Genomic DNA, 13464 nt, shown 5'->3' on the forward strand with positions numbered 1-13464 from the left:
AGCAATAAAAGAGATGGGAGATGTGGTTTGAGGGGGGGTCATTTGTGCTGTGGGTGTGAGTTTAGCGGCAGGGTGACGGTTTACTTTATGTGCGTCGTAAATGCTATTGCTTATCTGATGCTTGTATTGATTAAAGATGGCCGGAGCCCAGCAGTATGTTTGAGGATAAGAGGCTGTAAAGAGGAGATAGAGGGACTTATTGACCTTTCTGTATCTCGCCAGATCGGATATTTGCTTACAGGAGGAAGTTTGGAGAAAGACTGGGCTATAAATTCATTCTCATCTTTTTATAGTGTTTATCGTGGGTAGTTCTTGTCCTTTCACATTTACATTAAGGGCATTTAGCAGACGGTTTTATCCAAAGAGACTAACAATAAGTACATTTGTCAGAAGAAAGAGAAACAACAATATATCGCTGTCGGTACAGTAAGGATGTTTATAGAAACAAGTGCCAAGCTGTCGTTCTTGTGCAGGGAGCTCGTTCCAGCGCTGCGGGACAAAAGCAGAAGAGTTCTGACTCTGTGTGTGACCTCAGCCTGCTCTTAAGGGTGAAGGCCGCCCGCTGGGGTACATTAGCAGAGGGATCGAGCTGGGGTGTGCGGTCTGACCAACGCTTGGAGGTAGGCAGGGGCAGTTCCTTTGACCACCTTGTAGGCCAGTCTCATCGTCTTGAAGCGGATGCGAGCTACCTCAGGGAGCCAGCGGAGGTCCCTGAAGAGGGGGGTCACATGGGAGACTCCTGGGTTGAACTCTGGGCGCGCTGCCGCGTTCTGGATGCGCTGCAGAGCTTTGACCGCAGCGAGCAGCGTTAGTCGAAGGAGAGATGAAGGCGCTCGGTCAAAGAGCTGAGCTGCTTCCCTCGAGGAAGCACCACCGGGGTGACGGCCACGGGCCAGAGCTGATGGCCACTCCGTCAGAGAGGTTCCTCCAGGCCAATGACGATTGCTCCAAAAAGCAAAATTGTGATTGTTCATCTTTTTCTGTCGCTACAGGACCCCTGCGAGGACAAAAGGCACAAAGACATTTGGTCGAAGGAGAAAACGTGCGACCGCTTCCCCAAGCTGCTTGTCATTGGCCCTCAGAAGACAGGTAACCACCGGCCCTTTACCGCCCCCTGCAGGTCATGTTGGGTTACGCAAAACGTTTTTTTGTTCTCGATTATCATTCTTAATGATCATAAATTCTTAATGTCATTAAGAATTAGAATGAATTTGATACATTTCACATGAACAAAATCTGTACCAAATGCTTTTTTCAATGATTTCTCTTATTCTGCTCCCGGCCGACTGTACTCCCTCGTCATTCAACAACGTGTCTTTGCTGCGTGCTAACCGTCCTGTCCGCCTTCAGGGACCACCGCGCTCTACCTGTTCCTGGGTATGCATCCAGACCTGACCAGTAACTACCCCAGCAAGGAGACCTTCGAGGAGATCCAGTTCTTTAACGGACACAACTACCACCGGGGGATCGACTGGTGAGCAGCTCTTCCCCAGCCCCCACCCACTGAACTGTTATCCATTATTGATCCTCTGTTCATTCAGGGGAGGCCATGGAGAGCAGGGTCTCTTTCAGTGACGCCCTGATCATAGCATACACGGGGGAAAAAAAACAAACAGGAATGCTAATGTACAATAGATTCAACCAGAACAACAAGAGCAATCCTTATTTAATGTAACTTCAACGTCTCAATTGAGACCATCGCTCCAGTTTCAGTGAGTCCTGATGGCTTCAGTGAGTCGTAAACCAGTCCTAAACCATCATGACTGATGGTTTCAGTGAGTCCTGATGGTTTCAGTGAGTCCTGATGGCTTCAGTGGGTCCTGATGGCTTCAGTGAGTCGTAAACCAGTCCTAAACCATCATGACTGATGGTTTCAGTGAGTCCTGATGGTTTCAGTGAGTCCTGATGGCTTCAGTGAGTCGTAAACCAGTCCTAAACCATCATGACTGATGGTTTCAGTGAGTCCTGATGGTTTCAGTGAATCCTGATGGCTTCAGTGAGTCGTAAACCAGTCCTAAACCATCATGACTGATGGTTTCAGTGAGTCCTGATGGTTTCAGTGAGTCCTGATGGTTTCAGTGAGTCCTGATGGTTTCAGTGAGTCTTGATGGTTTCAGTGAGTCCTGATGGTTTCAGTGAGTCCTGATGGTTTCAGTGAGTCTTGATGGTTTCAGTGAGTCTTGATGGTTTCAGTGAGTCCTGATGGTTTCAGTGAGTCCTGATGGTTTCAGTGAGTCTTGATGGTTTCAGTGAGTCCTGATGGTTTCAGTGAGTCCTGATGGTTTCAGTGAGTCCTGATGGTTTCAGTGAGTCTTGATGGTTTCAGTGAGTCTTGATGGTTTCAGTGAGTCCTGATGGTTTCAGTGAGTCTTGATGGTTTCAGTGAGTCCTGATGGTTTCAGTGAGTCCTGATGGTTTCAGTGAGTCTTGATGGTTTCAGTGAGTCCTGATGGTTTCAGTGAGTCTTGATGGTTTCAGTGAGTCTTGATGGTTTCAGTGAGTCCTGATGGTTTCAGTGAGTCCTGATGGTTTCAGTGAGTCCTGATGGTTTCAGTGAGTCTTGATGGTTTCAGTGAGTCTTGATGGTTTCAGTAAGTCCTGAAGTCCTTGTGTAGGCTTGTGCATTCCCTGTCCACGCTATCGGTGTAAATCTTACTGAACGATATAAATACGTATAGCAGGGATGTCCGTGTCTGGATCTAAATGCAGCTATCCACTGCCTCTATAATTCTTTCATCTTTCACAATGCCAATGATTAATGGCTCAGAGTCCGCCTTCTCCCCAGAACCATAATTCAGAAGAATGTATGGAGGGGATAAACAAGTGAAATGTATAAATATTTACTGATCGCTTAGTGCAATTCATTCACATTCGAATATGGGATGGCATTTTTCTTAAACCCACTTAATATAACTTGGGAGGTTTATAATGTATGGTGGTGTTTAGAGATCAAACTAGGTTGAAATAATGGCTATGCCATGGTGTTGTGGTCTTACCCTAGCTATCTTTGTTGTATATGGGGAATGGGTTAACCTAGTGATAGTTAGTACTTGGCCCTTGGTTCTATGAACATCTTTATCGTACCGACAGCGGTATATTGGTGTTTCTCTTTCTTATGACTAAGGTACTTATTGTAAGTCGCTTTGGATAAAGGCGTCTGACGAACGCCCTGAATGTAATACGGTCCAAACACGGAGCAGACCGCCTGCAGTCACCCCTACTAACCCCCCCCCCCCCCCCAGGTACATGGAGTACTTCCCCCTCCCTTCCAACACCAGCTCAGACTACTACTTTGAGAAGAGCGCCAACTACTTCGACTCGGAGGTGGCAGCCCAGCGGGCGGCGGCGCTGCTCCCCAAGGCCAAGATCGTCACCATCCTGATCAACCCCGCCGACAGAGCCTACTCCTGGTACCAGGTCAGTACCCCCGGGTGCAGCAGGGGGCATTACCATAGAGCCCCCACCATAGAGCCCCCACCATAGAGCCCCCACCATAGAGCCCTCACCATAGAGCCCCCAGCATAGAGCCCCCACCATAGAGCCCTCACCATAGAGCCCTCACCATAGAGCCCTCAGCAGAGCCCCCACCATAGAGCCCTCAGCAGAGCCCCCACCATAGAGCCCCCACCATAGAGCCCCCACCATAGAGCCCTCACCATAGAGCCCCCACCATAGAGCCCCCACCATAGAGCCCCCACCATAGAGCCCCCACCATAGAGCCCCCACCATAGAGCCCTCACCATAGAGCCCCCACCATAGAGCCCTCACCATAGAGCCCCCAGTAGAGCCCCCACCATAGAGCCCCCAGCAGAGCCCCCACCATAGAGCCCCCACCATAGAGCCCCCACCATAGAGCCCTCACCATAGAGCCCCCACCATAGAGCCCTCACCATAGAGCCCCCACCCTAGAGCCCTCACCGTAGAGCCCTCACTGTAGAGCCCCCACCGTAGAGCCCCCACCGTAGAGCCCCCACCGTAGAGCCCCCACCGTAGAGCCCCCACCGTAGAGCCCCCACCGTAGAGCCCCCACCGTAGAGCCCTCAGCAGAGCCCCCACCATAGAGCCCCCACCATAGAGCCCCCACCATAGAGCCCTCAGCAGAGCCCCCACCGTAGAGCCCCCACCATAGAGCCCCAACCGTAGAGCCCCCACCTCCCCCCACCTTGTGGGTGTCTGTAGTGGATCACTCGACTCATTGATTTGAGTGATTCAGTTCAATGATTATCGTAAGAACCTTTATTTTTTTTATAGCGCCTTGCACCAGACCCAAGGCGCTTCATATGTGAACAAGAGTACAATGAAATAAAGGTGTGTGTGTGTGTGTGTGTGTGTGTGTGTGTGTGTGTGTGTGTGTGTGTGTGTGTGTGTGTGTGTGTGTGTGTGTGTGTGTGTGTGTGTGTGTGTGTGTGTGTGTGTGTGTGTGTGTGTGTGTGTGTGTGTGTGCCCCCCCCCCAGCACCAGCGGGCCCATGAGGACCCGGTGGCGCTGAAGTTCTCGTTCCAGGACGTGATCACGGCGGGCCCCGAGGGGCCCCTGCGGCTGCGCGTGCTGCAGAACCGCTGCCTGGTGCCGGGCTGGTACGCCGTGCACCTGGAGCGCTGGCTCTCCCACTACCACGCCAGCCAGGTACGGCGGGCACTGGGAAGGGCGTGTGTTCGAAATCAGGGTCCCACCAGTACGGATCAGTAGCTCTAGGACGATGGATCAAGCAATTAATGAAACATTGAACACAATTAGACTGTATGCTTAATGAGTAGGCTGTAGGAATGTTGATCATCAAGGTGACATCATGAGTAGGCTGTATGAATGTTTATCATCAAGGTGACATCATGAGTAGGCTGTAGGAATGTTTATCATCAAGGTGACATCATGAGTAGGCTGTATGAATGTTTATCATCAAGGTGACATCATGAGTAGGCTGTATGAATGTTTATCATCAAGGTGACATCATGAGTAGGCTGTAGGAATGTTTATCATCAAGGTGACATCATGAGTAGGCTGTAGGAATGTTTATCATCAAGGTGACATCATGAGTAGGCTGTATGAATGTTTATCATCAAGGTGACATCATGAGTAGGCTGTATGAATGTTTATCATCAAGGTGACATCATGAGTAGGCTGTAGGAATGTTTATCATCAAGGTGACATGAGTAGGCTGTAGGAATGTTTATCATCAAGGTGACATCATGAGTAGGCTGTATGAATGTTTATCATCAAGGTGACATCATGAGTAGGCTGTATGAATGTTTATCATCAAGGTGACATCATGAGTAGGCTGTATGAATGTTTATCATCAAGGTGACATCATGAGTAGGCTGTATGAATGTTTATCATCAAGGTGACATCATGAGTAGGCTGTAGGAATGTTGATCATCAAGGTGACATCATGAGTAGGCTGTAGGAATGTTTATCATCAAGGTGACATCATGAGTAGGCTGTAGGAATGTTTATCATCAAGGTGACATCATGAGTAGGCTGTATGAATGTTTATCATCAAGGTGACATCATGAGTAGGCTGTATGAATGTTTATCATCAAGGTGACATCATGAGTAGGCTGTATGAATGTTGATCATCAAGGTGACATCATGAGTAGGCTGTAGGAATGTTTATCATCAAGGTGACATCATGAGTAGGCTGTATGAATGTTGATCATCAAGGTGACATCATGAGTAGGCTGTAGGAATGTTTATCATCAAGGTGACGTCATGAGTAGGCTGTAGGAATGTTTATCATCAAAGTGACGTCATGAGTAGGCTGTATGAATGTTTATCATCAAGGTGACATCATGAGTAGGCTGTATGAATGTTTATCATCAAGGTGACATCATGAGTAGGCTGTATGAATGTTTATCATCAAGGTGACATCATGAGTAGGCTGTAGGAATGTTTATCATCAAGGTGACGTCATGAGTAGGCTGTATGAATGTTGATCATCAAGGTGACATGAGTAGGCTGTAGGAATGTTTATCATCAAGGTGACATCATGAGTAGGCTGTAGGAATGTTTATCATCAAGGTGACATCATGAGTAGGCTGTAGGAATGTTGATCATCAAGGTGACATGAGTAGGCTGTAGGAATGTTGATCATCAAGGTGACATCATGAGTAGGCTGTAGGAATGTTGATCATCAAGGTGACATCATGAGTAGGCTGTAGGAATGTTGATCATCAAGGTGACATCATGAGTAGGCTGTAGGAATGTTGATCATCAAGGTGACATCATGAGTAGGCTGTAGGAATGTTTATCATCAAGGTGACATCATGAGTAGGCTGTAGGAATGTTTATCATCAAGGTGACATCATGAGTAGGCTGTAGGAATGTTTATCATCAAGGTGACATCATGAGTAGGCTGTAGGAATGTTGATCATCAAGGTGACATCATGAGTAGGCTGTAGGAATGTTGATCATCAAGGTGACATCATGAGTAGGCTGTAGGAATGTTTATCATCAAGGTGACGTCATGAGTAGGCTGTAGGAATGTTGATCATCAAGGTGACGTCATTAGTGGGATATAGGATGGCTGATATTCACAGCTGATAAAAGCATTAATAAAAGGTGTGTTTTCTTTAAAACCTCTCCTCCTTCGTCTCCTCCTCTTCCTCTAGCTGCTGGTCCTGGACGGGCAGATGCTGAAGAGCGAGCCGGCCTCCATTATGGATAAGATCCAGAAGTTCCTGAGCCTGAGCAACGTGGTGAACTACCACAAGATCCTGGCGTGAGTCCCGCTGACGAGTCGACGTTGATCCACACTTCATCCTTGTCTTGCATCGTCTCTCCGATCTGTTTCCAGACCGTTTATTCGGCTGAAACAAGAAGTCTCCTCGAATCGATACCGCGAGTGCACGCATTCTAGGCAGGGCAGGCCCCGGTGGGAATGGAACCGCCAACCCCAGCCCAGTGAAAGACTCGCTCTCTAGCGCACATGCCTTTGAATAATTCAATTCAATTCATTTTATTTGCTTTAGTGATCGACCGATATATCGGCCAGCCGATATAATCGGCCGATATTTGCGTTTATGACGTTTATGCAATTCAATTCTCATCCCTTTATTCGTCCCCAAGGGCCAATTAATATTATTATTATTTTTTTTTTTTCTTCGGTATTGGCAGATTTTATTTTATTGGTTAGGTGATGCTGGTTGAAGGGTACAAACGTCTGGAATGTGTTTCTGTGTGCAACAGGTTTGACCCCAAGAAGGGCTTCTGGTGTCAGCTGCTGGAGGGAGGGAAGACCAAGTGTCTGGGGAAGAGCAAGGGCCGGCGGTACCCCGACATGACCCCTGAGGTACGCTCACCACTCCTTGTGTGTGTGTGTGTGTGTGTGTGTGTGTGTGTGTGTGTGTGTGTGTGTGTGTGTGTGTGTGTGTGTGTGTGTGTGTGTGTGTGTGTGTGTGTGTGTGTGTGTGTGTGTGTGTGTGTGTGTCATTTTAATGTAACATACACATTTTAATTGGGGCACTAACGAGGCATTCCGCTGTAATGGGGTGATTTGCCGCTTGGCTCTGCCCAGGCCCAGGCGTTCCTCAGGGAGTACTACCGGGACCACAACATAGAGCTGTCCAAGCTGCTGTACCGGATGGGCCAGCCGCTGCCCAGCTGGCTCAGAGAGGAGCTGGTCCACAGCAGGTAGCCCCCCTCCCTCTCCGCCGGCGGCCTCGCTGCGGTGCCCCCCCCCACCTCCCCGTGGAGGAGGTGGTCCTGAAGAGGATGGAGATGGACCAGCGCCCAGCCATAAGCCCCCCCCCCCCCGATGGACACTTCAGATTCCCTGGCTGAGATCGGAGGGACACGAGATCGCGGCGACAGCGTGGGGGGGGCTACAGCTGACAGCTGTTGAGTTCAGCAGCGAGGACCCTGTTCTGGGATGAGGGGGGACAGGGTCTGGAGCAGGACCTGGACCTGGAGCAGGACCTGGAGCAGGACCTGGACCTGGAGCAGGACCTGGAGCTGGAGCAGGACCTGGACCTGGACCTGGACCTGGACCTGGAGCAGGACTGTACCTCCACGACTCTGAAAAGTCCCCGAGACACACAGAGGAAGACAGTGAATCATGGGAACTTCCCCCAACACACACACACACACACACACACACACACACACACACACACACACACACACACACACACACACACACACACACACACACACACACACACACACACACACACACACACACACACACACACACACACGTAAAACCACTAACCTGACCATCGTATGGTGCGTCAGGCCTTCTCCTGGTCACTGTCTCAAGGAATCAAAGCAAGGAGGAGCCGGACTGAGCGGGTGTGGGGGGGGCCAGCGTGGAGATGGGCGGAGGCCGAGGTCGGTGTCATGACCCCTGACCCCTGACCCCTGAACCGACCGACAGACGCCTCCCACTCTCTCTCTCCATTGGGTTTCGTGTCACATTAGGAACAGATGCGAGCAACGCATAAAGTACAGACATGGGTGAGGGCTGTGATTGGAGGAGAGGAGAGGGGGTGGGGCAGGAGTTAAAGATGCCTTCTGGTTGGTTGAGGACCTGTGGGAGGAGCCCGAGACAGCTGGCGATTGGCTGGGATTGGTTGCCTTGGTAGAATTCTAGTTATTGCAAATACAAGTGCCAGGATGACGGAATCCTGAATAAAACATTACCACGTGGACATCAGATAAAACTTTAGTTTGTTTGGTCGTTGTTGGTTTTATTTCCTTTATTTTTTTTTTATGATAGATTTTTTTTTTTTTTTACTCAGAGTTTATTTGTAATAACTTTTCTATGATGTTGGTGACACATTGTTGTAGAATGTACCATACATGATTCAGCGAACAAGGGACTAGGTGTGTCCTTGCCTCGATGGGTTAAACTGTTGCTTTGACTTTCCCTTTAGTCATTTTCATGACCACGGAATTGGCTAAAGACGGTAACTGACAAAACGATGAAAGCACAATATTTAAAGCTCTCTGGTAACGGGAAGCACACTCAGAGTGGACGCTGATGCTGTCTGTGAAGATAACCCTAGCTAGCTATGTTAACGGTCTGGGAGAGACGAGATGGGATGTACATACGGCTCCATGCTGTCCATACCACGGTTTAATTTAGGAAACGCGTACATGTTGCCCCATACAGCCCATGGTTCATTTCAACAAATTGGGTTTTTATTATTTAATTATTTCGGGAGGGCCAGAAGTGAAGGCGCTGCTGCGAGGCGAACCCACAGTATGAAAGTCAGTGCGGAGGAACCGCCTCGAACAACAAGATGCGATGCCTAGACGTAGAGGAGCTGCTCTCACCGCAATAGTTTTGTACAGCGTACCCGACGGAATAACAATGCACATATTTGTCCTTTCATTTCCTTCCTTTGTATTGTACATAATATGCAATGGTTGGTATCCCGAGTTGATGAATGTGTTCTGTGGGCCGCCGTGCCCTATCAACTCCCCGGTGTGAAATGTCAGAGCTGTATTAAAGGGCGAGGGCGTGTTGGGTCCATTACCGCGTGCGTTGAAATGACACATCCCCGGCTCACATCCACTCACTGCCAACTGTTGTACAGTGCTACCGGATCTCTCCATATAAAGTATTAAAGTGATACAAACGCATAACAGCAACGATGGTACTAATCCCAGTATGGACTGTATGATACAGATTTGTAATTGTTGTCGATAATTTTTACAGTGTAACTAATATTGTCGGTGCTTTTTAATTTGCAAATAAAACACCACTGTATTTTTCAGTAATTGCTTTTTTCTTCTTTTTTTGGATGCTTTCCTCCTGCAATTATACACACACTGTCATCTGATCATTGCTGTTTGAGCACAGCAAATGGGGCCTTGCAAATGTATTGAGGTATTCATGGTTAACAAATTCAAATTAAATATTACCTCATTAAGTTTTCTAAAACAAATCCTAAAGTTGGACCCATGCTGCAATGACGTTGTCAAATGGAGCCATCTCTTATCACGCGACTAAGATCTGAGCTGGCCATGGACACCTTACCTAGCAGACCGTACGGCCTGCCTGTCTGTTGCAGACCGTACGGCCTGTCTGTCTGTTGTAGACCGTACGGCCTGTCTGTCTGTTGCAGACCGTACGGCCTGCCTGTCTGTTGCAGACCGTACGGCCTGCCTGTCTGTTGCAGACCGTACGGCCTGCCTGTCTGTGGCAGACGGTACGGCCTGCCTGTCTGTTGCAGACCGTACGGCCTGCCTGTCTGTTGCAGACCGTACGGCCTGCCTGTCTGTTGCAGACCGTACGGCCTGTCTGTCTGTTGCAGACCGTACGGCCTGTCTGTCTGTTGAGACCGTACGGCCTGTCTGTCTGTTGTAGACCGTACGGCCTGTCTGTCTGTTGAGACCGTACTGCCTGTCTGTTGTAGACCGTACTGTCTGTCTGTTGAGACCGTACTGCCTGTCTGTTGTAGACCGTACTGCCTGTCTGTCTGTTGTAGACTGTACTGCCTGTCTGTCTGCTGTTGTAGACCATACTGCCTGTCTGTCTGTTGTAGACCGTACTACCTGTCTGTCTGCTGTTGTAGACCATACTGCCTGTCTGCTGTTGTAGACCGTACTACCTGTCTGCCTGTCTGTTGTAGACCGTACTATCTGTCTGTCTGCTGTTGTAGACCGCACTTCCCCTCCCTTGCTGTAGGCGGCACTGTTTCTGGTTCAAATTGCAGAGAAGTGAACTTTCTGTAGAGTTTCTAAACCAGGCTTCTTGTGATTCATCCAGCATGTTGTAACCCACACTCCTCTTTTATAAATCGATAGCCCCCCATCAGGCTTCAGGGAGGGCTGTGACGTGGTGCCTGACTGCGTTCAGCTCTCCTCTTCGAGGGATTCAGGTCAGCGTTGTGCAGAACTCTTCATAGCGTGCTTAGAGGGCTGCTTCTTCCCTGACCCCTCGGACGCTGCCCTCTGAAGCTGGGCCAAGCTGATGCATGGCTCCCCTGTGGCTTCAACCAATAGCAGTCTTCTTTCGCAGCCTGTGTGTCTTGTACGCTTGGCACCGTACCTACACTGCTGATATAGATTCCATTTGGTCGGAGTCGGCCTCTAGCAACACGTTGCTCAGTCGGCCAATAGCAGTGCAGCATTTGTTAGATGAACGTCCGTACAAATTGTGGGTCTGTCCTTTCTCCTACTTTGTTTCAATGGAATTTCATGTTGCTACAGTAATTTGATAGGTTACTTATTTAGACTCCATTAGATTATATGCACTTGTTTGCACCCAAACAAACAAAGCAGATGAACTTTAAAATAAAATGTACCAGTCAGTTGGTCCTTTCTTTGAGTGTGTCAACAAGGGCTAAAAACAGACAAATTATTAATCAATTTATATTTAACCTACAGCGAATTCTATTTCTGTTATTGCATTGTTGGATGTTTATCATTTTAAATAGTATAGGGTATTGTTTGTCTGACCGGTGTTGTCTATTGAAAAAGGAATTGACCACTTAATGTAGTTCCCCTTTTAATTGGAAGAACTATGATGCAAATTCATCTTCAGAGACGAATCTCAGTGATAAAATGAACCGTAGATCGTTCTTAACGGGTTCCTGTGGTTTCACTCTAACAATGCAGGCCTATTTGGTTTGGAAATTATAATGTGGTTAAATCCAATTATGATATTCATGTAGAGTATCTCATAAAACCCAATGCCCTTTTCTATTCCGTCCATGACAAATGAAAACACTTCACTCCGGCGTTGGTTTTCAAGTGGCCTGATGAACAGGAAAAAAATCACTATAATTAATTGTAATAACGCGATAGGACTACGTACTTCCCTTTCTAATTTGCTTTCCCAACAATTGTTGGTTTTCCTCGGTACCATTGTTAGGGGTGAGGGTGTGGAGGCTCCCTCTTTCCCCCCGTTGTCGTCGTCTGTCTGACAATAAGCTCCAACAGTCGTGTGTTTGATGCACGGGTAACCCTGGCCTGCCTGTGGCTGTGATGAACGAACCAGTCTCCATGAAGGAGAATAAGGATCAGAGGGACTTAATAACAGGAGGGGGCAACCCGTTTTGAGGTAGTAGGAGTGAAATGAAAAACACATCCTAACAGGCTGGCTAGGAGGGAATTGTATACTAGGCTTTGATACTTTGTGGAGCTGCCAATCCATGTTCAAGTTCATCTTGTGTACAAGATCGCTTCTCTTTGAACGTTTCGTTTTTTTTAACTAAGGGAACTGGTAGATCTGTATGAATGAGCGGCATGTCACTTCTCAATGACTGATGAAAACAGTAACACTGTCAAGACATCCTCGACGCTTCGTGTAAATGTCACAACATGGGAACGAGTACCCTGATTCACAGTGTCTTCAAAGTGATGTCGTTTGTATAATTTATCATATCTCCTTATAATGTCATTTATCATTATTGTACTTGTAATGACAGGTTTCCCAAACGGGAAGATGTTGCGGATGTCAGTGAGGAAAAGCACATGGAAAAGCTCCTTCTGTACAGAAGTGTCAACGGTCCGTCCGAATGCCAGCACACACCGCTTGTGGACCTGGGGTATTTGGGCCATGAAACTCATTAATAAATGGATGTTGACGTGTGCTCAGTAAATCACAGTTAATTTCCGTTCCTTCAGCAGTATTCCCAGTTCCCCCCGTTCAATCAGTCCTTCAGAGCCCGACCTGCAGAGCCTGAAGGAACAGATGGAGCAGAGCGAGTGAGTGGGAGGTACCGAGCTATAAGGCTAGGGTTAACCCCAACCCTATAACCCTAACCTTAACCCACAGAGACGCCCCGGGGGCAGCTGATGAGCTATAGGGCTAGGGTTAACCCCAACCCTATAACCCTAACTTAACCCACAGAGACGCCACACCTGGGCAGCCCCTGGGCTGGGTTAACCCCCTAACCCTAACCAACCCCTTTCTGCCTCAGGAGTTGGAATGCCGGATGTGCTGATTTGCTGAGCTCCCGATGGCCACCCCCCCATTCCCGAACCAGAGAGACGTGTGCGAGGCTACCTTGCCCTCCATTGTTTCAGCTAATGCCTCTTCAGAAGGGTAGTGACTGAGCAGTCCATGTAACAGGATAGAACCCAGTTGCTAACGGGAGAGGGATCGGGTGTAGGGATGTGGATTTACCCGACCTTCCGGATTTGATTTGCAATAGTGGTGGGAGTGTTTAGAGGACAGTGTCGATGGTGCAATCAATATAATGAATGGTTTCATGTTAACTTTACCCTGGAGACATGTAGTGCACAGAAGCTCTCCGTCACTCAAGGTCACCGTGTCTCTATCAGAATGAAGGGGAAGCTGCTGTGCTGTTCATCCAATCCCGCAGACACTATTCTACACTATTCTCTCAAGAGCTCCCAGTCTGTCACAGCAGACAATAACGTTTCCTTAAAGTCCTCTACCTCAGTGGTTCCTATTGTTGTAAACCCCCTCTAAAGTTAAAGCGGTATCCTCTTATTGGAAAGATGTACAATTGATCATACCCAATATAACAATAACCACCCACTTAGTGTAAA

At 48.2% G+C, this 13464-nt stretch overlaps 1 protein-coding gene across 3 annotated transcripts in view; it reads left to right on the forward strand.

Annotated features, from left to right (window-relative positions):
• ndst1b (N-deacetylase/N-sulfotransferase (heparan glucosaminyl) 1b) overlaps positions 1 to 9967 on the forward strand; it is a 49633-nt gene extending 39666 nt beyond the window's left edge. For all 3 annotated transcript variants that reach the window (XM_056600346.1, XM_056600349.1, XM_056600348.1), the window contains exons 9-15: positions 993 to 1089; positions 1351 to 1474; positions 3243 to 3417; positions 4456 to 4626; positions 6606 to 6715; positions 7183 to 7285; positions 7511 to 9967. In XM_056600346.1, coding sequence (XP_056456321.1) covers positions 993 to 1089; positions 1351 to 1474; positions 3243 to 3417; positions 4456 to 4626; positions 6606 to 6715; positions 7183 to 7285; positions 7511 to 7630 — 900 coding nt within the window. In that variant the 3' untranslated portion in view covers positions 7631 to 9967. The remainder of the gene's footprint in view (positions 1 to 992; positions 1090 to 1350; positions 1475 to 3242; positions 3418 to 4455; positions 4627 to 6605; positions 6716 to 7182; positions 7286 to 7510) is intronic.
• The last annotated feature ends 3497 nt before the right edge of the window (positions 9968 to 13464 follow it).

The sequence above is a fragment of the Gadus chalcogrammus genome, chromosome 10 (assembly GCF_026213295.1).
Source record: "Gadus chalcogrammus isolate NIFS_2021 chromosome 10, NIFS_Gcha_1.0, whole genome shotgun sequence".
In the NCBI taxonomy this organism is placed as follows: domain Eukaryota; kingdom Metazoa; phylum Chordata; class Actinopteri; order Gadiformes; family Gadidae; genus Gadus; species Gadus chalcogrammus.